The sequence below is a fragment of the Palaemon carinicauda genome, chromosome 39 (genome assembly GCF_036898095.1).
Source record: "Palaemon carinicauda isolate YSFRI2023 chromosome 39, ASM3689809v2, whole genome shotgun sequence".
Classification (NCBI taxonomy): domain Eukaryota; kingdom Metazoa; phylum Arthropoda; class Malacostraca; order Decapoda; family Palaemonidae; genus Palaemon; species Palaemon carinicauda.
In genome coordinates, this window is record NC_090763.1 from 4,826,455 (window position 1) to 4,848,954 (window position 22,500).

Consider the following 22,500-nt stretch of genomic DNA (forward strand, 5'->3'; position numbering starts at 1 on the left):
GAGAGAGAGAGAGAGAGAGAGAGAGAGAGAGAGAGAGAGAGAGAGAGAGAGAGAGAGAGAGAGAATGTCGGCTTATTAAATACTGAATTAGTGTAAGGAGGGAATACAAAATTGTTAAGCGCTAATATAATTACCTATCTAATTAAGAAGTAGGAAAATTGAATACTACGCGTAAAAATCTGGGCACTTTAAACAAAAACTAGCTGATAAATGTCTAGATTTCCTTAAAAAAAAAAATATTTTTCAGTTAATCTGAATCAGATTAGCGATGAAGCAGTTGCCCAAATAAGATGAAAGTGGTTTGATAATCTAACAAATAATGAAGTCCCTACGGTTACTAGATTAAGGAGATTAGTATAACAAATTGTGCAATTGATCCTAAGTTAATATTTGAAGCAAAAGGAGTAGAGGAATTTTCTAATTTTGCGGACAATTTCCACTATAGTCAATCCTAATAATGATAAGTGCAAGTATCCCACTTCTGAGAAAGTGGCTAATGGCACCAGTTCTGAAACTTTGATCTCGATTATCAAGTTTCAATTTCATCCAAACCTTTTTCGAATGTATCCATATCAATAGTGCTAGAAAAATTCTTGAACTTGTCAAGTCATTGAGGGGAAGAATGCAAGCATATTCGTTTAACGTGTAAGCATACAGACAATTACATTATACGGGGACAGTTGTATGCTCGAGTGTAAATTATCTGCATGAAATAATGGAGAACAAATGTGGCATCACTATATCATTTGAATTTAGAGTTACTTTCAACAAAGTTTTTATGAACTACTTTATTTATCTTTATACTAATTGAATTACACTGGTTGTCTATTAAAACTAGAATATAGTTTAAAACATGAAAAATGACTACAAAACCAGTCCATCAAAAACATTTAAAAACTGGAACACATCGTGCAGCCAACTAATCTTGTCGATACAAAAATAGTTACAGAACTTACAGCTATTGGAGCAAAGACATAGCATCTCGATCCAAAGGATTTTTAACAACCACCTCGTTGTTGGGAAGTCGAAGCTGGTGGTTAGAACTTTTAACCGGTCGTATGCTAGTTCCCTCTCTCTCTCTCTCTCTCTCTCTCTCTCTCTCTCTCTCTCTCTCTCTCTCTCTCTCTCTCAAATACTACTACTACTACTACTACTACTACTACTACCCTCTCTCTCCCTGTACCAGCATTACTGGTGATGCTACTACTAACCCCTTCTCTCTCCACTACTATTACTACTTTCTACTATTCCCCCGATTCTATAAGATTCTTTCTGATAACCTCAGAGAGAGAGAGAGAGAGAGAGAGAGAGGAGAGAGAGAGAGAGAGAGAGAGAGAGAGAGAGAGAGAGAGAGAGAGAGAGAGAGAGTATTTCTCTGTCCGAGAGAAACTACTGCGGCTAGTTTTATTCATCACAGAATTCGACTTCCTTACAACGATGATGGTAAGAAAAAAAACTTAGGATTATGATAGTAGGTAATAGAACTTTCAAATATGTAGCCTTAAGACTATAACTAGCCTCTACTAGACATCCGGCAGAGTGAATATATTAAAGTCTTCAAGAAGAAGCTGAAGACTCTCTTGTTTTCAATGAACTTCGATAATGCGGATTCGACAATTAATTGCATGAGACAAGCAGATCTTTTAAGTCCAGTACGGCACAGAGTTTCAATGTGTGACAGGGCCAGGAAGAACGTCCTTATAGGATAAAAGATAAATGACATTGATGAAACGGCTGAGAATCTAAACTAAAATCTTTCTGTGTTTAGGGGATGGTGGATAATAATTGAAAAAAAAAAAAAAAACTAAAAGTATGAAAAAAAGTTCGTGGTGTTAGTAGTTATACAGTGTCGGAAGATAACAAATAAATACTATATTTAAAAGACCTTAGACTTCTTAAAAAATTTACTCTAATTCACACAAAAATAATCTCCATCTATTTTAAGAGATTTTGGGTTACAAGAAACAAATAAAGCGATGCAAAAGAGCTGTTGTAAGGAAGACCATGAACACAGTTGAAACGTACAGGAGTGGATTTCACAGAAGCACTTTTGAAAAAAAAAAAAATACAGTCAATTGGTGAAGAGGAAGCGAGATTACTGGGTTAAAGTCTGGGTGCCTTTAGGATATATCTTTAGAATCTTTTATAAAGTTCTGGCTGGTTGTAGTCTGTCACGATTGATTTTCATCGTGATTCTAACTTCAAAATAATTGATTTATTGTTTGCGATGATTTTTCCCGGTTGAGAAGCTATGATCTTTGTACGTATGTTTCTGAACGTATAAGAACAAGTATGATTATTTTTTTGATTGGCAAGAAATTGACAAGTACCTAAATTAAAATCAAATGGATATTTCAAAATTAGTTCACATACTTAGTAACATGATTTGTGACCGTTAGAAATTGCTCTTTTTTTTTCAAGGCACGCATATGGTTTCACACTATATCACTAACTAGCATCAATGCTTTGGCTCGAAACCAGATATAATAGGTGACCTTTGTCTCTATGTGTAATTAGCTTAATTAACATTGCCTAAATAATAGTTTGACCTCAAACAACTGCAACTCGGCCGAGGTAAAAACTGCAACTCGGCCGAGGTAAAAACTGCAACTCGGCCGAGGTAAAAACTGCAACTCGGCCGAGGTAAAAACTACCACTCGGCCGAGGTAAAAACTACCACTCGGCCGAGGTAAAAACTAACACTCGGCCGAGGTAGAAACTAACACTCGGCCGAGGTAGAAACTAACACTCGGCCGAGGTAAAAACTAACACTCGGCCGAGGTAAAAACTAACACTCGACCGAGCTAAAAACTAACACTCGGCCGAGCTAAAAACTACCATTTGGCTGAAGTAAAAACTAAAACTCGGCCGATGTAAGAACTACAACTCGGCCGAGGTAAGAACTGAAACTCAGCCAAGGTAAAAACTGCAACTCGGCCCACGAAAGATTGAAACTTGGTCCAAGTAAAAACAACTCATTCCCAAGTAAAATCTGCAACTCGGCCCCAAGTAAAAACAAAACTGCAACTCGGCCCCAAGTAAAAACAAAACTGCAACTCAGCCCCAAGTAAAAACAAAAGTGCAACTCAGCCCCAAGTAAAAACAAAACTGCAACTCAGCCCCAAGTAAAAACAAAACTGCAATTCAGCCCCAAGTAAAAACAAAACTGCAACTCAGCCCCAAGTAAAAACAAAACTGCAACTCAGCCCCAAGTAAAAACAAAACTGCAACTCAGCCCCAAGTAAAAACAAAACTGCAACTCAGCCCCCAAGTAAAAACAAAACTGCAACTCAGCCCCAAGTAAAAACAAAACTGCAACTCAGCCCCAAGTAAAAACAAAACTGCAATTCAGCCCCAAGTAAAAACAAAACTGCAATTCAGCCCCAAGTAAAAACAAAACTGCAATTCAGCCCCAAGTAAAAACAAAACTGCAATTCAGCCCCAAGTAAAAACAAAACTGCAACTCAGCCCCAAGTAAAAACAAAACTGCAATTCAGCCCCAAGTAAAAACAAAACTGCAACTCAGCCCCAAGTAAAAACAAAACTGCAACTCAGCCCCAAGTAAAAACAAAACTGCAACTCAGCCCCAAGTAAAAACAAAACTGCAACTCAGCCCCAAGTAAAAACAAAACTGCAACTCAGCCCCAAGTAAAAACAAAACTGCAACTCAGCCCCAAGTAAAAACAAAACTGCAACTCAGCCCCAAGTAAAAACAAAACTGCAACTCAGCCCCAAGTAAAAACAAAACTGCAACTCAGCCCCAAGTAAAAACAAAACTGCAACTCAGCCCCAAGTAAAAACAAAACTGCAACTCAGCCCCAAGTAAAAACAAAACTGCAACTCAGCCCCAAGTAAAAACAAAACTGCAACTCAGCCCCAAGTAAAAACAAAACTGCAACTCAGCCCCAAGTAAAAACAAAACTGCAACTCAGCCCCAAGTAAAAATTGCAAAATGTCCCAGTATTGACTGTAACTTTGACTAAGTAACAACTGTAATTTTGCCAAAGTAACAATTGCAGCTTGGCTTAAGTAACAACTGTGAATAGGCCTAGTAACAACTGCAACTTTGCTTAAAATCACCAACAGTGATTTGGCTTGTGTAACATTTGCAACACAGCAAAGGTCCAACCTACAACCCTGCTCAAGTATAAATTTGAGTAAAACTTAACAATTCGTCCTATGTAACCACTGCAACTCAACCTTAGCAAAAATTGCATTTGGTCCAAAGTAACAAATGCAACTCTACCAAGTAAAAACTCCAACTTTGCCTGGCTGAAAACTGCAACTTGCCTAAGCAACAACTGCACCTTGGCCTAAGCAGCAACTGCAACATGGTATAAGCAACAACTGCACCTTGGCCCAGTAAAGAAGGAAACTTAATTGGCATAAGTAACAGCTGCAACTTGGCATAGGTAAAAAAGGCAACTTAATTTGCGTAAGCAATAATTTTAACTTGGAATAAGTAGCAACTGCAACGTGGCATAGGTAAAAAGGGCAACTTAATTGGCCGTGGCAACAACTGCAACTCGGCATAGGTAAAAAAATGCAGCTTAACTGGCGTAAGCAATAGCTGCAACTTGGCCTAAGCAACAACTGCAACCGGGCCTTAGTAACAACTGGCACTTGGCCTAAGCAACAACTGCAAATTGGCTTAGGTAAAAAAGGCAACTTAATTGGAGTAAGCAACAACTACAACTTGGCCTAAACAATAACTTTAACTTGGCATAAGCAGCAACTTTAACTTGGCATAAGCAGCAACTTTAACTTGGCATAAGCAGCAAGTGCAACTTGGCATAAGCAGCAAGTGCAACTTGGCATAAGCAGCAAGTGCAACTTGGCATAAGCAGCAAGTGCAACTTGGCATAAGCAGCAAGTGCAACTTGGCATAAGCAGCAACAGCAACTTGGCATAAGCAGCAACTGCAACTTGGCATAAGCAGAAACTGCAACTTGGCATAAGCAGAAACTGCAACTTGGCATAAGCAGAAACTGCAACTTGGCATAAGCAGCAACTGCAACTTGGCATAAGCAGCAACTGCAACTTGGCATAAGCAGCAACTGCAACTTGGCATAAGCAGCAACTGCAACTTGGCATAAGCAGCAACTTTAACTTAGTATAAGCAACAACTGCAACTTTGCATAGGTAAAAAGGCAACTTAGTTTGCGTAAGCAACAACTTCAACTTGGCGCAAGTAACAACTGCAACTTGGCATAGGTAAAACAAGGCAACTTAATTTGCTTAAGCAGCAACTGCAACTTGGCATAGCCAAAAAGGTAACTTAATTGGCGTAAGCAATAACTTCAACTTGGCCTAAGCAACAATTGCACCTTGACCTAAGCAACAACAACTGCTTCTTGGGGTAAGTAAAACCGAGATTCGGCTTTAGTAGGAACAACAACTTTGTCTAAAATGCAAGTTGGCTTAATCGTCTGTATTTCCCCTCGGTACGCATTTATCAACTAAAGTTATTTAAAGAAAATGTCAATTGTAGTGGGAAAAATAAGTGATGTAAAGCAACTGGTTTCGAGAAAATAATATAGAAACCCATTAGTTATTATTATAAGCAAATCCGGAGCGAGAAATAGAAAACAAGAAACATTGGAAACTTTCAATTGAACAGAAAAAAAATCCTTATAGGAGGTGATAGAATAAGTAATTTGGAACTTTATTCTTATTTATTTCAATTTCAACTGAATGCAAGGTAAATAATTCAGTGTTTAGTGATAGGATAATAAAGATGTTATACCCACATTACCAAATGTAATAGTATAGTCTGTTTGTAGCAAATTATTACACTTTCTATAGTGTATTCCTTTTTGTAGAAAACGTTATTTTAAGGGTAACTAAAGAATTTTAATTTCACAATATTTTTGACTGGGACATGCGACTTAATCACTTAAATACTTATAAATCCATATTTTTCTTCAAATTATATTAATCTTTGATCTTACTTATACATTAATTAGTTATTAAGGTTTACGTCTTTCTCGATTTAAATAACGGGGAACTGAATATTTTGATGTAAGAGAGTTTTTAAAATTCCTTCAAACCATATTCCCTTTACTGCACCAGGAAGCTTACCAAGACTGACAAGAACTAATTATTAGATAATTCATTAGATAATTCATCAATGTTGATAAGATTCGTAACAGCTTGATTATCTATCTGAAATGAGCCTAAAATAGTTGATAATGAAGAGAATACTATGTTACTAAATATTCTGACAAGTGGAATGCAAGCACTTATAACAAGGTGAAAAAATTAATGAAAAGAACGGCAAAGGGATGGCTATTCTGAGCTAAAGAATAAACATGAATCCTCACAAAAGAAAAGAAAAAGAAAGACATAAGTTGGACATCAAGAGCTTGGCTACGCATATATTATGCCACTTGAACTGTAATCTAACGGGATGAACTGCAAACTGACTTAACTACATTGCTCTTTAGTTTCACTTCTAAAATAATATAAATTGCATGATAAACATACAAATGAACAATAGATTGTAGAGGCTGTAAAACTTTTCAACTTTAAACAAAAAAGGATCCTCATTTATGACAAGCCGTTCTAGTAGCAAAACACGTGGGAAGATTTTCATAATTTTTTAAAAGGTGATTTGAATATGAAAAAGAACAGACACTTAAAATAAGTCTATATTGTTCCTCCTTTCAAAACTAATGATTTCAATTCATAGTTTGGAAATATTTTACTTCTTATAAACAAAATGATTTAAAGATTTTTTTTTTATAATGTTATGCTTTGTGTTATCAATCAGATTAATTTCAACATTAGTTATTTCCAATAAAAAAGACCAGAAATGCCTTAAAATAATTGTTGATTTTTTTTGTTCAGCATTTACATTCAAAATATTAAGAACAGTCCACAATAGATAATAGAAGCACCAAATTAATTCAAAATACAATTTCTTGTCTCCGAGATCATACAACTTGTTCTTACCATTTTCCATGTGAATATTTCATCAGCCAATTTAGTGTGCAGGTCATCCAGCTCCTTCAATAAGCTTACAGGAACTGACAAAACATCCTCCTCTATATCCCGTCTTGACCCTACAGCACAAGTTATACATTCAATTGCAGTAGATTTTATATCAGGAGCGGATTTTCGTCGCGTTTCTTGAGGAGAGCCAACACAGTAGCTCTCTAACCTGTATCTGGCAGAGGGATTACTAGTCTCACAAAAATGGTTTCTCATAGCAGAAAGGCTAAAGTATATTTAGAAATCCGGTACAATTTTCTCGTGACAATCACTGAAGAAGTATACTGTAGTTAAGTACTGCAGTTAAGTACACCAATTATCACACTGTACTTCTGTTTTACTTTACTATAATGCAATATTTTGATGGCTTCGGAGATACCTATGCTTCAAGTTTTATGGACGGGTTGAACTAGCAAATTCACCTGAAATATCTAGTTTCTGGAGTTAAGTCATCTGGGAAATTAACACAGGGTAGAGATTTTGTCTTAGGATAAACTAAGAATAGGGCAGCCTAAGGGGAGTGATGCGGGGGACCTCAGGTAGATAAGTAGGTAAGGATACGGCTCCTAGGTTAGGTTAAGGGACGAATCTTAGAATCGTTGGTGTTATCGAGTTTGTTTCCCTTTTAATTTTTTTTTTCAGCCATAACTTGTAAAATTAAAAGAAAAATTGTAATTTGAAAATTACGGATCCTCCTCCCCAGGTATTTCCACTACAATCATTCCAAGTACCTATAAATACACTAGGAACCAATATTTTCTTCTAACATTTTCTTATTTTCTTCACTGGAAATATTGAACTATCGTAAACCATTACCTGTACCTCTATGTCAATGCTTTAAAGTTACGATACTTGACATACTTTCCAAATTTTTCCTAACAGTATTGAATATCCTGAACAAAATCTAGCTTTATTTTCACTATACTTCCATGCATACAAGTGTTACACAGTCATAGCCTGGTAGTCTTGCTACATAGTTAATCGATAGTAGACGAATACATAAGGATCATAAAACTATAAAAATAACACAATCCAAAGCATGGCCACACCTATACAACATTACTTTTATTTCTATCATTAAACTTAATTGAAATTTAACTTATTAATTTGCATACAATGCTATATAGCAAAAAAATTCATACTACTAATAACAAACTCAAGTAAATACCTTATTTCCTCCCATTTTTTTTCTGGAAACACAGCTCGGCGGGAACAACCAAGAGACAATTCGGTTCACTTCACGGGTTGTGTAACATTTGCAACAGCACCTCTATCGAAAATAATCGTCCAGCCACCAGTATTAAAAGAAGTATATCGCTATAGTCTTTAAAGATTTATTTTTTGTTTACTCTTAATTATCTGTCTGTAATATTGATAAAGAAACTTCCCAAAATAATCCTACCAATCATTTGGCTGTTTCTGGTAATTCGTTATGTATTTTTGTAATTAGAATACTATTTTAATAAGTTACTGCTCAATTGTGTTAGTTATGAGCAACAGAAAAGACAAAACCACGATCAACATTTTTTTTTTCTAAATCGTTTGCTCTTTTAATACATTCTTTTTTTGCCTTAGAAAAACATAGTCCTATAGTGAAACAGGACATTCTAGCAAACGTAATAGTTTACGTCTACAAACCACAGAGAAATGCAAAAATTACAATGCATTCAGCAAGGTTCTGCATCATAATCGCACAAGGCATTTACATTCATAATAGAAAACAACTCTCACCATACAAGCAACTTTTTTCCACCGTGAATACCACGTGACCCCTATGTTGAAATCGTAAATAACGAGGTGTGTTAGTTGGGATATTATGGGCCACGTTTAATGTATCCAAACTACCTTCTTAAATATTCAACTATACGTAGGATATATCTATATAAAAATTTCTTTTTTTTATTTTAAGTTAAGAAATTTCTATAATTAGAATGATTAAACCAATCTATTTTTTTGACAATCACCTCTCAATTCTAATACGGAAATTTTTAGTCATAATATAATGTATGTTGTAACTGTAACTAGGCCTAAGTGGGCAACGGCATCTGCAACTGGGCCTAAGAAAAAATTAGAAACTGAACCTAGGCAACAGCTGAAACTTGGTTCGGGGAAAATAGATGCACTTGGGCTCGGGAAAAAAGGGTACAACCTGGGCTCTGGTGAAAAAAAAAAGGTTGCAACTTAGCTCGGGTAAAAAAGTGCAAGATGGGTTGGTTAAAAAACTGAAAACTCAGCCGAAGCACCGAAGAAAAAAACAAACTCGACCAAAGTAACAACTTATCTCAAGAGATTGTGAGGAGAATATATAATAGTCCTATCCTCTTCTTAGTAATGTATCTCGTTCTCTATAGCAATCTTTTCTGAAAGAAAACCATATTTTAAGGATAAACTATAAATAGAAGTTTTGACATTTTTTTACGTATAGGAAATTGAAGGGATCATACAAACTAATTTACGAAAATGTCTTATAAAGCCATTATATTTATTAAATTTCTATTAAGTTATAATAACATTATATATACCTGGAATAAAAAGAAGACAAAGAATATAAGTGGGGATATCGGGAGCTTGCTATGATTATATTATACCGTCTAAAATTGTAATCTAAAAGGTTAAACTGAAAAACTGAAAAAAAAACCTCAGGTCATAATTAACAAACAGATAAGCACGCAAAACAAACGAGAGACTGTAGATTTTTTAGAAAACTTTTACTTTCAACAAGAAGAGGGCCCTTTTACCAAGTTTATTTGTGTAACAAAAAAACATGGGAATATTTTTATTTCTATTCTTCTAAAAGTTGCTTTGGATATCAAGAAGACAAAGCATGCTTATCTTTATCCGATATCATTTATCCTTTGCTAATCAACAATAGTTTTATTAATCTTTTTATTCCTTATAAACAAAAAGACTTTAGATTTCTTTAATATGATACGTGTTTCTAATTCAGATTATTTTTTAACCTTTTTTGTTATTGTAATTACCCACCTACCTTCTTAACTTCTCTGCTATACGTATGATAAAGAAAATTTCTAAAAGATTTGATAAGCAATGCCTGTAATCAAAATAATCAAACCTATGCTAATGCAATATTTTTGACATTCTCTTCTTACTCTCAAATTAATTTTTATTCATAATTTAAAGTACATTGCTAGAGGATAATTGAATCTGAGCTATTTACTCATCAGGAATATTTCTGTCTTTTCCCTCAGGAGCAGTTATTATCTCCCTCAAGCCTCCCGAGATGGCTCTCATAGTCTCCCTTCAAAAAGAGCTGCTATGAATGATGAAATATCATGTCATGAAGTATCTTTGATGCTGCCATTTCGAAATCTTCTCTAACCTCTAAAAGGATATAAAGGATATACTGCAAAATGGAGGAATACAAGTAAATCGTGACGGGAATTTGCCCTTTTTGTAGATTTGGAAAGGGAAAGGACAAAGAATGGATAATATTTGAAAAAATATTTCACCACAAGAAATGTCTAGATAAGAAGTAATATCCGTGATGAAAATATAAAGAAAATACCAAAGTTCTGTCCTGATTGCATAAGGAGACATGACAAAAAGAAAGAACAAGAAAATATAGAGATGAAAATCACAGAACTGGGAGTAGAGGTTCAGAAGTAACTGTCAGGTGAACATAAGAAAATTGCTTATTTGGAAAGCTAAATCAGTAGTTCCTCTTTCGACTCAGTAAATTCTACTTGGAACCCTGAAGCAAAAATAAAAATATATTGAGAATGCTGATAATTTAGTGAAGTTTTTTATTTTTTCACTTCTAATTAATCAAGATAACACTTCAAACACCGACTGCTTCAAACAATGAGAGAATGGCCTACACTAATAAGGATAAGGAGGAAAGTCTATTGGTATTCAGATCTACATATTCTTAGGCTAATGTTACCTAATGGAAATATTAGGTTGGAAAAGCACTCAGAAGATATAGCAATTCTCAACACGAGATAAACTTTGAATAGGAGTCTGGTAAACTTCTGTGATGACAGTATTAAAGGCGAGGCATAAAATGAAATAAAGGACATGGTTAATACCAAAACGAGAAAGAAAGGCAAACTAAAACCAAAAATAATGGTGTGCACTATATTCTGTGATGAAGACGTTGTATTAAATGTTTTAATTCATAGTTATAGATTTTTTTGTTAGATTCAGAATATAGCGAAGATAAGTCTTATTAGAAAAAATACCTGCGTTGGGTAAGACTACCCACTCCATGCTGGAATGTGATTCTGCAAATTGAAAGGCTATTCAAGATAATAGAGACAAAGCTATATTAAAAAGAGGTACATAGAGCATACGTGATTTTTCTAAAATCAGAAGCATAAAGACTATGATAATCGAGATAGTTACATTACATATGAAGTACATATAGCATACGTGGCAGTTACAGTTCTACGCGAGCACATAGGAAAGTGAGCTCTCCAAGACATAAATTTTAAGAATTGTACAAAGTTATAAGGAATGTTTATATGGAGAATTAGAGAAATTACAAAGCTCTTGATATGGAATTTAGGAGAGAATACGGCTCACGGATACTAAGGATGCCATGAACTGCGGCTATGTAAATAAAATCAATTGGTCATAAAACCCTGCAAATCAGAGTTGAACAAAATGAGAAATGTTTGAACATGATATCCGAAATATGTTAAATGATACTGACTAGGCTGAGGGAGCAAAAAGTTACCTTCAATACACATTTTTCTTTCATATTCCGAAGAGGGCAAGTTATGGGTGACATGGTCTTCTAGTTCTAAATATGCTATTCTCCTCTCAAGATAGTAAAAAGAACTATTTTAACAAGTTTTGAACATATGGAAATTAATATCATGCACCAGAATAAAAAAAAAAAAAATTTAAGTTTATAAACCTCCAAGAGCAAATGCAAATGTTATAATTGAAGAAGACGTTATGCTCATTTGGAGTATTGGCACTATACCTAAATTAGTATTTTGTTGAGATTTCAATCTTAGAATGGATGACTATTCTAATCGTGATACTACCGAATCATATCAATTGGTTGAAAATGTTTATTGTACAACCACTTTGACAGTTGAAACGTCGGACTTAATATTACGTTGGATTTAGTATTAAGTGGCGAAATGAATATCATTGTAGCAGATATTAGTATGGAGGATAATGATACCATTTATCTAGTGAACAAACTGGAAACTCACAATTGATAGAATCTCTACTTATTGATTGCCTTTCGACTGTACTCAATATGATTAATTAAAGTGGACGTGACAATGCGCACCCATTGATGGAAAAGTCTGTCTGTTAAGTTCGTATCTTCTTGCTTCAATTGAGAGAGAGAGAGAGAGAGAGAGAGAGAGAGAGAGAGAGAGAGAGAGAGAGAGAGAGAGAGAGAGTTAAATGTAGGCTTATTAAATATTTAATTAGTGCAAGGAGGGAATACAAAATTGTTAAGCGCTAATATAATTATCTATTTAATTAAGAAGTAGGAAAACTGAATAACACGAGTAAAAATCTGGGAAGCAGCAACAAACGTGAATGAGTAGTCTTGTAAATGGTCCAACTGAAAAAAAAAGGACTCCCAGATGGGCACTGTGAACAAGAATTAGCTGATAAATGTCTAGAATTCTTTAAAAGAATAAAAAAATATTTTTGAGCTATTCCGAATCAGATTGGTGATGACGCAGTTGCTCAAATAAGATGGGATCACCTGAAGATTGGGGACCCCAACACACGCTGGGGTCGCTTATCTTCGGGTGAAAAAAATTAGGGTAATTTTCCTTCAGGTGAGGAATTTAAATTTAATAATAGGACTAACAAGCTACGTAGCCAGTTTATAAGTTAGAAAAATGTCCACTATAGTCAATACTAATAATGATAAAAGCAAGTATCCCACTTCTGAGAAACTGGCTAATGGCAGCAGTTTTGAAAAGTTGATGTCGATTATCAAGTTTCAATTTCATCCAAACCTATTTCGAATATATCCACATCAATAGTGCTAAAATAATTCTTGAACAACTAGGCAAGTCATTGGGGGAAGAATGCAATCATATCCGGATAACCTGAAAGCATACAGACAATTATATTATACGGGGAGAGTTTTATGCTCGGTTGTAAATTATCTGCATGAAATAATGGAGAATAAATGTGGCATCCCTATATCATTTGACTTTAGTGTTACTTTCAACAGTTTTTATGAACAACTTTATTTCTCTTTATACTTATTGAATTACACTGGTTATCCGTTAAAACTAGAATATAGTTTAAAACATGAAAAATGACTATGAAACCGGACATCAAAAATATTTAAGAACTGGAACACATCGTGCAGCCAACTAATCTTGTCGATACAAAAATAGTTAAAGAACTTACAGCTATTGGAGCAAAGACATAGCATCTCGATCTAAAGGATTTTTAACAACCACCTCGTTGTTGGGAAGTCGAAGCTGGTGGTTAGGAACTTTTAACCGGTCGTATGCTAGTTCTCTCTCTCTCTCTCTCTCTCTCTCTCTCTCTCTCTCTCTCTCTCTCTCTCTCTCTCTCTCAGCTACTACTACTACTACTACTACTACTACTGGTGGTGCTACTACTACACAAACTAACTACTACTGTTGCTATTATTACCGCTACTACTACCCTCTCTATTTCTACAACTACTATTACTACTACTACTAGGCTACTACCCCCTCTCTCCCTGTACCAGCATTACTGGTGATGCTACTACTAACCCCTTCTCTCCACTACTATTACTACTGCTACTATTCCTCCGATTCTATAAGATTATTTCTGATAACCTCTGAGAGAGAGAGAGAGAGAGAGAGAGAGAGAGAGAGAGAGAGAGAGAGAGAGAGAGAGAGAGAGAGAGAGTGTGTGTGTTTCTCTGTCCGAGGGAAATTACTGCGGCCAGTTTTATTCATCGCGGACTTCGACTTCCTTACAACGATGACGGCAAGTGAAGAAATTAAAGTCTTCCAGAAACAAGACTTTGTTTTCAATGAGCTTCGATAATGTGGATTTGACAATTAAATGTACGAGACAAACAGATCTTGTAGGTTCAGTACGACAGTTTCAATGTGTGACAGGGCCAGGAAGAACGTCCTTACAGGATAAAAGATAAATGACATTGATGAAACGGCTGAGAATCTAAACTAAACTTTAGGGGATGGTGGATAATAATTAAAAAAAAAAAAAAAGTATGAAAAAAAGTTCGTGGTGTTAGTAGTTATACAGTGTCGGAAGCTAACGAATAAATTCTATATGTAAAAGACCTTGACTTCTTAAAAAATATTGCTCTAATTCACAAAAAAAAAAAAAAACAATCTCCATCTATTTTAAGAGATTTTGGGTTACAAGAAACGAACAAAGCGATGCAAAAGAGCTGTTGTAAGGAAGACCATGAACACAGTTGAAACGTACAGGAGTGGATTTCACAGAAGCACTTTTGAAAAAAAAAAAAAATACAGTCAATTGGTGAAGAGGAAGCGAGATTACTGGGTTAAAGTCTGGGTGCCTTTAGGATATATCTTTAGAATCTTTTATAAAGTTCTGGCTGGTTGTAGTCTGTCACGATTGATTTTCATCGTGATTCTAACTTCAAAATAATTGATTTATTGTTTGCGATGATTTTTCCCAGTTTAAGAGCTATGATCTTTGTACGTATGTTTCTGAACGTATAAGCACAAGTATAATTATTTTTTTGATTGGAAAGAAATTGACAAATACCTAAATTAAAATCAAATGTATATTTTAAAATTAGTTCACATACTTAGTAACATTAATGATTTGTGAGTTTTTTTTTTTTCCCTCAAGGCTCGAATATGGTTTCACACTATATCACTAACTAGCATCAATGCTTTGGCTCGAAACCAGATATAATAGGTGACCTTTGTCTCTATGTGTAATTAGCTTAATTAACATTGCCTAAATAATAGTTTGACCTTAAACAAGTGCAACTCGGCCGAGGTAAAAACTGCAACTCGGCCGAGGTAAAAAGTACAACTCGGCCGAGGTAAAAACTGCAACTCGGCCGAGGTAAAAAGTACAACTCGGCCGAGGTAAAAACTACCACTCGGCCGAGGTAAAAACTACCACTCGGCCGAGGTAAAAACTACCACTCGGCCGAGGTAAAAACTACCACTCGGCCGAGGTAAAAACTACCACTCGGCCGACGTAAAAACTACCACTCGGCCGACGTAAAACCTACCACTCGGCCGAGGTAAAACCTACCACTCGGCCGAGGTAAAAACTACCACTCGGCCGAGGTAAAAACTACCACTCGGCCGAGGTAAAAACTACCACTCGGCCGAGGTAAAAACTACCACTCGGCCGAGGTAAAAGCTACCACTCGGCCGACGTAAAAGCTACCACTCGGCCGAGGTAAAAGCTACCACTCGGCCGAGGTAAAAACAACCACTCGGCCGAGGTAAAAACAACCACTCGGCCGAGGTAAAAACAACCACTCGGCCGAGGTAAAACCTACCACTCGGCCGAGGTAAAAACTACCACTTGGCCGAGGTAAAAACTACCACTCGGCCGGGGTAAAAACTACCACTCGGCCGAGGTAAAACCTACCACTCGGCCGAGGTAAAACCTACCACTCGGCCGAGGTAAAAACTACCACTCGGCCGAGGTAAAAACTACCACTCGGCCGAGGTAAAAACTACCACTCGGCCGAGGTAAAACCTACCACTCGGCCGAGGTAAAACCTACCACTCGGCCGAGGTAAAAACTACCACTCGACCGACGTAAAAACTACCACTCGGCCGAGGTAAAAACTACCACTCGGCCGATGTAAAAACTACCACTCCGCCGAGGTAAAAACTACCACTCGGCCGAGGTAAAAACTCCCACTCGGCCGAGGTAAAAACTACCACTCGGCCGAGGTAAAAACTACCACTCGGCCGAGGTAAAAAGTACAATTCAGCCGAGGTAAAAAATACAACTCGGCCGAGGTAAAAAGTACAGTTAGAATCAAAAGAACGCCGACACTCAGGGGAAATCTTTCGTTAGATGGCTCTTGTGTTCCCATGACAAAAAGGACAAGGAGTTGCTCTTCTTACAACTTCTACGAAATGGGCGGAGCGTTCTCAAACTTTAGCGAATCAGACAGTAAAGGGATGTCTTCGTAAGCAAAAGCATACAAATGTTACAATTCGAGTTGCCATATTTCAATTCATAATAATCATTTGACGTCTCAACTATTCACTACAAACACAAAACACATACATACACACATTATATATATATATATATATATATATATATATATATATATATATATATATATATATATATATATATATATATATGTATGTATGTATGTATGTATGTATGTGTATATATATATATATATATATATATATATATATATATATACATATATATATACACCATTATTTTTCAATTGCTACTTTTTCATAAGAGGAACCAAGTAGACACTTTCCAGGAAAGATGGGGGGGGGGGTGGATTTCTCCTTCAACCCCCTGCCCCGGACTTTCCGACACTGAGCAAAATGGAAAGTCATTTCTGTTTTATGGTTTGTGGAGACAGGCTGATTGTAGACTCTGATACAGCCTGTAAGATATTGTATCATTGCCCGAGATTTATTTGATAACCGTCAATGTTCTAGCATATTTGGCTAACCTAATTCATTATTAGTTGATTTGTAAAAGATAGCAGCAGTAGAATAAAGTAGCTGCTGTTGATGGAAGGTCGATAAGTAACGGAATTTAAGTATTAACTTTGCATAATAAGTAATCGATGATGGATACAATAGATACTAATCACTGCAAAGCACTTTGAATATAATCAGAATTTAATATTTCGTATCGAAAATAATTTATATTGAGGTAGATGAGGAGGCTATCACATTCTGGCAAAGGGTTCAAAAAATTTTTTTTATTGACAAATCATAGTCTCAGAACGACATAATTTTTAGAAATTTTGTCATGAAACTATGATATACCTATTTTCCCAAAATGAATTCTCGTCTAATTTTTCCGGAAAAAATACACGAATAGATGTATAAGCACGAAATGATTCCCCATTCTAATACCCTGATTGTAAGTTATCAATGATTATATGATTGCTAGTAGTTTTATCTTGAGAAATTAAACAGCTTTGAGATCAAACCAACTTCTTATAAATTTCATGCACAAAGGTCTTATAATCTTGATTCAAATAGGATTAGCTTTGTATGATAAAGTCCTTATTTACAGTGATCAAGTGCCCGAATTAGCATAGCTATGTGGTGCTAGATGTGGGTCTCTTGACCGGGAAAATTATGCCAGGTAGATGGGCGCTTAACAAGCGAAAAATACATTACTATCTGTGATGCTCTAGTTCGGATTGTTCGAGCAATAGCTATCCATACCAGCTCCTCAACCTATCAGGGTATTAGTTAAACCACAATTTCTACAACTGGTGTCGTAAGCGGGGGAAGGAAAAAAACAAATATTAAAATATCTCTGAAATAAATGTTTGATTGTCCTTTTAATCACTAAATCATACAGCCAAGGAGCGATACTCATGGATTCCTAAATATTTTTTCTCATTCTTAAGATTTTATTTCCTGAACTTCTTCCTCTATCCCCTGATTCTTTATTTAACATGTGTTTCTTTCTATCATCATTCATTCATTTATCTATTAGACATTATCTTTAAAATGAATGCCCTTTTTGCCTCGGTGCTCGTCTTAGGCCGTCAACTTTGGTTCTTAGCTTCTCACTGGATTCCGGAATAAGGCATTTGGAGCACTGTATTTCATTTTCCTCTATCTTCGTTTTTACAATCTCCATCAAAGTAAAAAGAAAATTTCATTGTAAAGCATGCTTCCATGAATAAGTGGTGCCACTCAGATTTTTTATACAATATATATCCCATTCATTTTTCATTATTCCAGTTAACGAAAATATCGTAGTTGATTTTAAAGCAATTGGTTAAATTTTCCTACATAGCATTTGAGGTATATAGAGGAGTAGGCCTACAAAATATAATGATCAAAACAATAGACCTTGGATCAAACTATATGCAGCCGGACAAATGTTGGTGTACGGATCCTTAAGGAAACAAATCCTCCAAACGCCCAAAAGCAAAAGATGACTCACTTGTAATAAGTATCTCCAATTTTGCCATTTGGTCTTAATAATTATCAAGTGAATAAATCAATTGCGATAAAAATTGAATTGGCAATGTAGCAAAGATTTTGCTGTGTATGTTTAAGATTTTAGTTCAAATGGCAATGCTAATCATTCAAGGCCAAGATAGCAGACGGTGAGACGACAAAGATCAGCGATGGGAATGTAAAAAAGAAAAAAAAAATGACGAATAGAGGGAAAGTGGCCTAGGGTCTAAAGACTGGCGCATACCCCTGAATCTGAATAATTTTGGAAATATTTTACAAGAAAGTATCCTCACGTATTACGAAATGTTACAATCAGTGAATATCTGTAAACTGGAAGTAGTTTTTAGCAGTCAATCTAGCATCTGAAAAATAACGATAAGCTTTTGGGAGCATAATACAATCATTTCTATTAGAAACATTGTATAATAATGACAAACAACAGTTTGATATGCATAAATGTCTAAAAAGGAGTTTATGTGCTGGTAGATTACTTCATTAACTAGAGTAAGCTCAAACCATTTGATCTCACTCCCTCTCTCTCTCTCTCTCTCTCTCTCTCTCTCTCTCTCTCTCTCTCTCTCTCTCTCTCTGAAACGTCCTTTACGTGGTTATAACTCATGTATGGTATTTTTTATTAATATTTTTCAACATAAAAACAAAATTGAAATTACTTTTTTCGTTCATCGGTAACTTGAACAGACTAATGTCAAAATTATCTAATATAGCTGCCAACGGAAGGAATTGTTTAGCTACGACACTCCAAGATTTTCTAAATGATTTTGTGGGTTCATAATATATATATATATATATATATATATATATATATATATATATATATATATATATATATATATATATATATATATATGTGTGTGTGTGTGTGTGTGTGTGTGTTTGTGTATTCGGTATTTGTAGTGGATATTTGAGACGTCAAATGATAACTGAGAATGAAATATGGCAACTTGATTTGTAACATTTCAATGCTTTCGCTAAAAGACAGCCCTTAACTCTCTTTGATTCACCTAGGTTGGAAAAGGCTCCGCCCATTTCGTAGTAGTAGTAAGAGGAGCAACTCTTTCTCTGTTTTGTCATGGGAACACTAGAGACATCTGACTTAAGATTTCCCCTGAGTGTCGGCGTTCTTTTTATTCTAACTGTACAACTCGGCCGAGGTAAAAAGTACAACTCGGCCGAGGTAAAAAGTACAACTCGGCCGAGGGAAAAAGTACAACTCGGCCGAGGGAAAAACTACCACTCGGCCGAGGTAAAAACTACCACTCGGCCGACGTAAAAACTACCACTCGGCCGACGTATAAACTACCACTCGGCCGACGTAAAAACTACCACTCGGCAGAGGTAAAAACTACCACTCGGCCGAGGTAAAAACTACCACTCGGCCGAGGTAAAAACTACCACTCGGCCGAGGTAAAAACTACCACTCGGCCGAGGTAAAAACTACAACTCGACCGAGGTAAAAACCAACTCGGCCGAGGTAAAAACTGCAACTCGGTCCAAGGAAAGATTGAAACTCGGTAAAAGTAAAAACTGCAACTCGGTAAAACTAAAAACTTAGACCAAGTAAAAACTACAACTCGGCCCCAAGTAAAACCTGTAACTCAGCCCCAAGTAAAAACTGCAACTCAGCCTAAGTAAAAACTGCAAAACGTCCCAGTATTGACTGTAACTTTAACTAAGTAACAACTGGAATTTTGCCAAAGTAACAATTGCAGCTTGGCTTAAGTAACAACTGTGAATAGGCCTAGTAACAACTGCAACTTTGCTTAAGTACCAACAGTAATTTGGCTTGTGTAACATTTGCTACTCAGCAATAAATTTGAGTATAAATTTGAGCTTGATTTTGAGTAAAACTAACAATTCGTCCTACGTAACCACTGCAACTCAACCTAAGCAAAAATTGTATTTCGACCAAAAAAACAAATGAAACTCTACGAAGTATAAACTCCCAACTTTGCCTAGGTGAAAACTGCAACTTGGCCTAAGCAACAACTGCAACATAGCATAGGTAAAGAAGGCAACTTAATTGGCGTAAGTAACAGCTGTAACTTGGCATAGGTGAAAAAGGAAACAATTTGCGTAAGCAATAATTTCAACTTGGCATAAGCAACAACTGCAACTTGGCTTAGGTAAAAAAGGCAACTTAATGACATAAGCAACAACTACAACTTGGTCTAAGCAACAACTTCAACTTGGCATAAGCAGCAACTTCAACTTGGCATAAGCAAAAACTGCAACTTGTCATAGATAAAAAGGGCAACTTAATTGGCATAAGTAACAGCTGCAACTTGGCATATGTAAAAAAGCAACTTAATTTGCGTAAGCAACAACTTCAGCTTGGTGTAAGCAACAACTGTAACTTGGCACACGTAAAGAAGGCAACTTAATTGGCGTAAGCAACAACTTCAACGGTAAAGTTTTACTGTAGTACAGATTCTCATTTCGAATAGAAAATATATGTTTTCCTGTAGTAAATAACGTGATTTGACCGAATTTGACCTTCATTTCAACCACAAACAAACAGAACAACTAATTCGACTAGCTTTAACAAAACAGCCTACCCTAACAAAAGCTTACCTTAATAAAAGAGCTTACCCAAACAAAATCTTTCCTTAACAAAATAGCTTTCTCTAACAATAGCTTTCCTTACCAAGATAGCTTACTTTAACAAAAGCTTACCTTATCAAAAGAACTTACCCTAACAAAAGCTTACCTTAACAGAAGAGCTTATTTTAACAAAAGCTCACAAACAGTCTTCCCTAATTAAAGCTTACCCTAACAAAACAGCCTTCCATAATTAAAGCTTACCTTAACAAAGGCTTACCTTAGCAAAACCGCTTACCCTATCAAAAGCTTACCTTAACAAAACAGCTTACCCTAACGAAAGCTTACCTTAACAAAACAGCTTACACTAACAGAAGAGCTTACCCTAATAAAAGCTTACCTTAACAAAACAGCTTACACTAACAGATGAGCCTACCCCAATAAAAGCTTACCTTAACAAAACAGCTTACACTAACAGATGAGCTTACCCCAATAAAAGCTTACCTTAACAAAACAGCTTACACTAACAGATGAGCTTACCCTAATAAAAGCTTACCTTAACAAAACAGCTTACACTAACAGAAGAGCTTACCCTAATAAAAGCTTACCTTAACAAAACAGCTTACACTAACAGAAGAGCTTACACTAACAGAAGAGCTTACCCTAGCAAAACCTTCCCTTAACAAAACAGCTTACCCCACCAAAAGCTTACCTTAACAAAATAGCTTTCCCTAATAAAGCTTACCTTAACATAACAGCTTACACTAACAGATGAGCTTACCCTAGCAAAACCTTCCCTTAACAAAACAGCTTACCCCACCAAAAGCTTACCTTAACAAAATAGCTTTCCCTAATAAAGCTTACCTTAACATAGCAGCTTACACTAACAGAAGAGCTTACCCTAGCAAAACCTTCCCTTAACAAAACAGCTTACCCCACCAAAAGCTTACCTTAACAAAATAGCTTTCCCTAATAAAGCTTACCTTAACATAACAGCTTACACTAACATATGAGCTTACCCTAGCAAAACCTTCCCTTAACAAAACAGCTTACCCCACCAAAAGCTTACCTTAACAAAATAGCTTCCCCTAATAAAGCTTACCTTAACATAACAGCTTACACTAACAGAAGAGCTTACCCTAGCAAAACCTTCCCTTAACAAAACAGCTTACCCCACCAAAAGCTTACCTTAACAAAATAGCTTTCCCTAATAAAGCTTACCTTAACATAACAGCTTACACTAACAGAAGAGCTTACCCTAGCAAAACCTTCCCTTAACAAAACAGCTTACCCCACCAAAAGCTTACCTTAACAAAATAGCTTTCCCTAATAAAGCTTACCTTAACATAACAGCTTACACTAACAGATGAGCTTACCCTAGCAAAACCTTCCCTTAACAAAACAGCTTACCCCACCAAAAGCTTACCTTAACAAAATAGCTTTCCCTAATAAAGCTTACCTTAACATAACAGCTTACACTAACAGAAGAGCTTACCCTAGCAAAACCTTCCCTTAACAAAACAGCTTACCCCACCAAAAGCTTACCTTAACAAAATAGCTTTCCCTAATAAAGCTTACCTTAACATAACAGCTTACACTAACAGAAGAGCTTACCCTAGCAAAACCTTCCCTTAACAAAACAGCTTACCCCACCAAAAGCTTACCTTAACAAAATAGCTTTCCCTAATAAAGCTTACCTTAACATAACAGCTTACACTAACAGAAGAGCTTACCCTAGCAAAACCTTCCCTTAACAAAACAGCTTACCCCACCAAAAGCTTACCTTAACAAAATAGCTTTCCCTAATAAAGCTTACCTTAACAAAATAGCTTTCCCT

General features: G+C 35.9%; 1 protein-coding gene across 6 annotated transcripts in view; it reads right to left on the reverse strand.

Annotated features, from left to right (window-relative positions):
• The window catches only part of LOC137630964 (uncharacterized), an 87,887-nt gene that overhangs the window by 28,620 nt on the left and 36,767 nt on the right, over window positions 1–22,500 (reverse strand). For 4 of the 6 annotated variants that reach the window (XM_068362493.1, XM_068362492.1, XM_068362491.1 and 1 more), the window contains exon 2: window positions 6,955–7,168. The exons of 1 other annotated variant lie outside the window; for it this stretch is intronic. In XM_068362493.1, coding sequence (XP_068218594.1) covers window positions 6,955–7,168 — 214 coding nt within the window. Of the gene's footprint in view, window positions 1–6,954; window positions 7,169–8,161; window positions 8,503–22,500 lie in introns of those variants that run through there. One more of the 6 variants, XR_011041826.1, reaches the window with a different exon arrangement.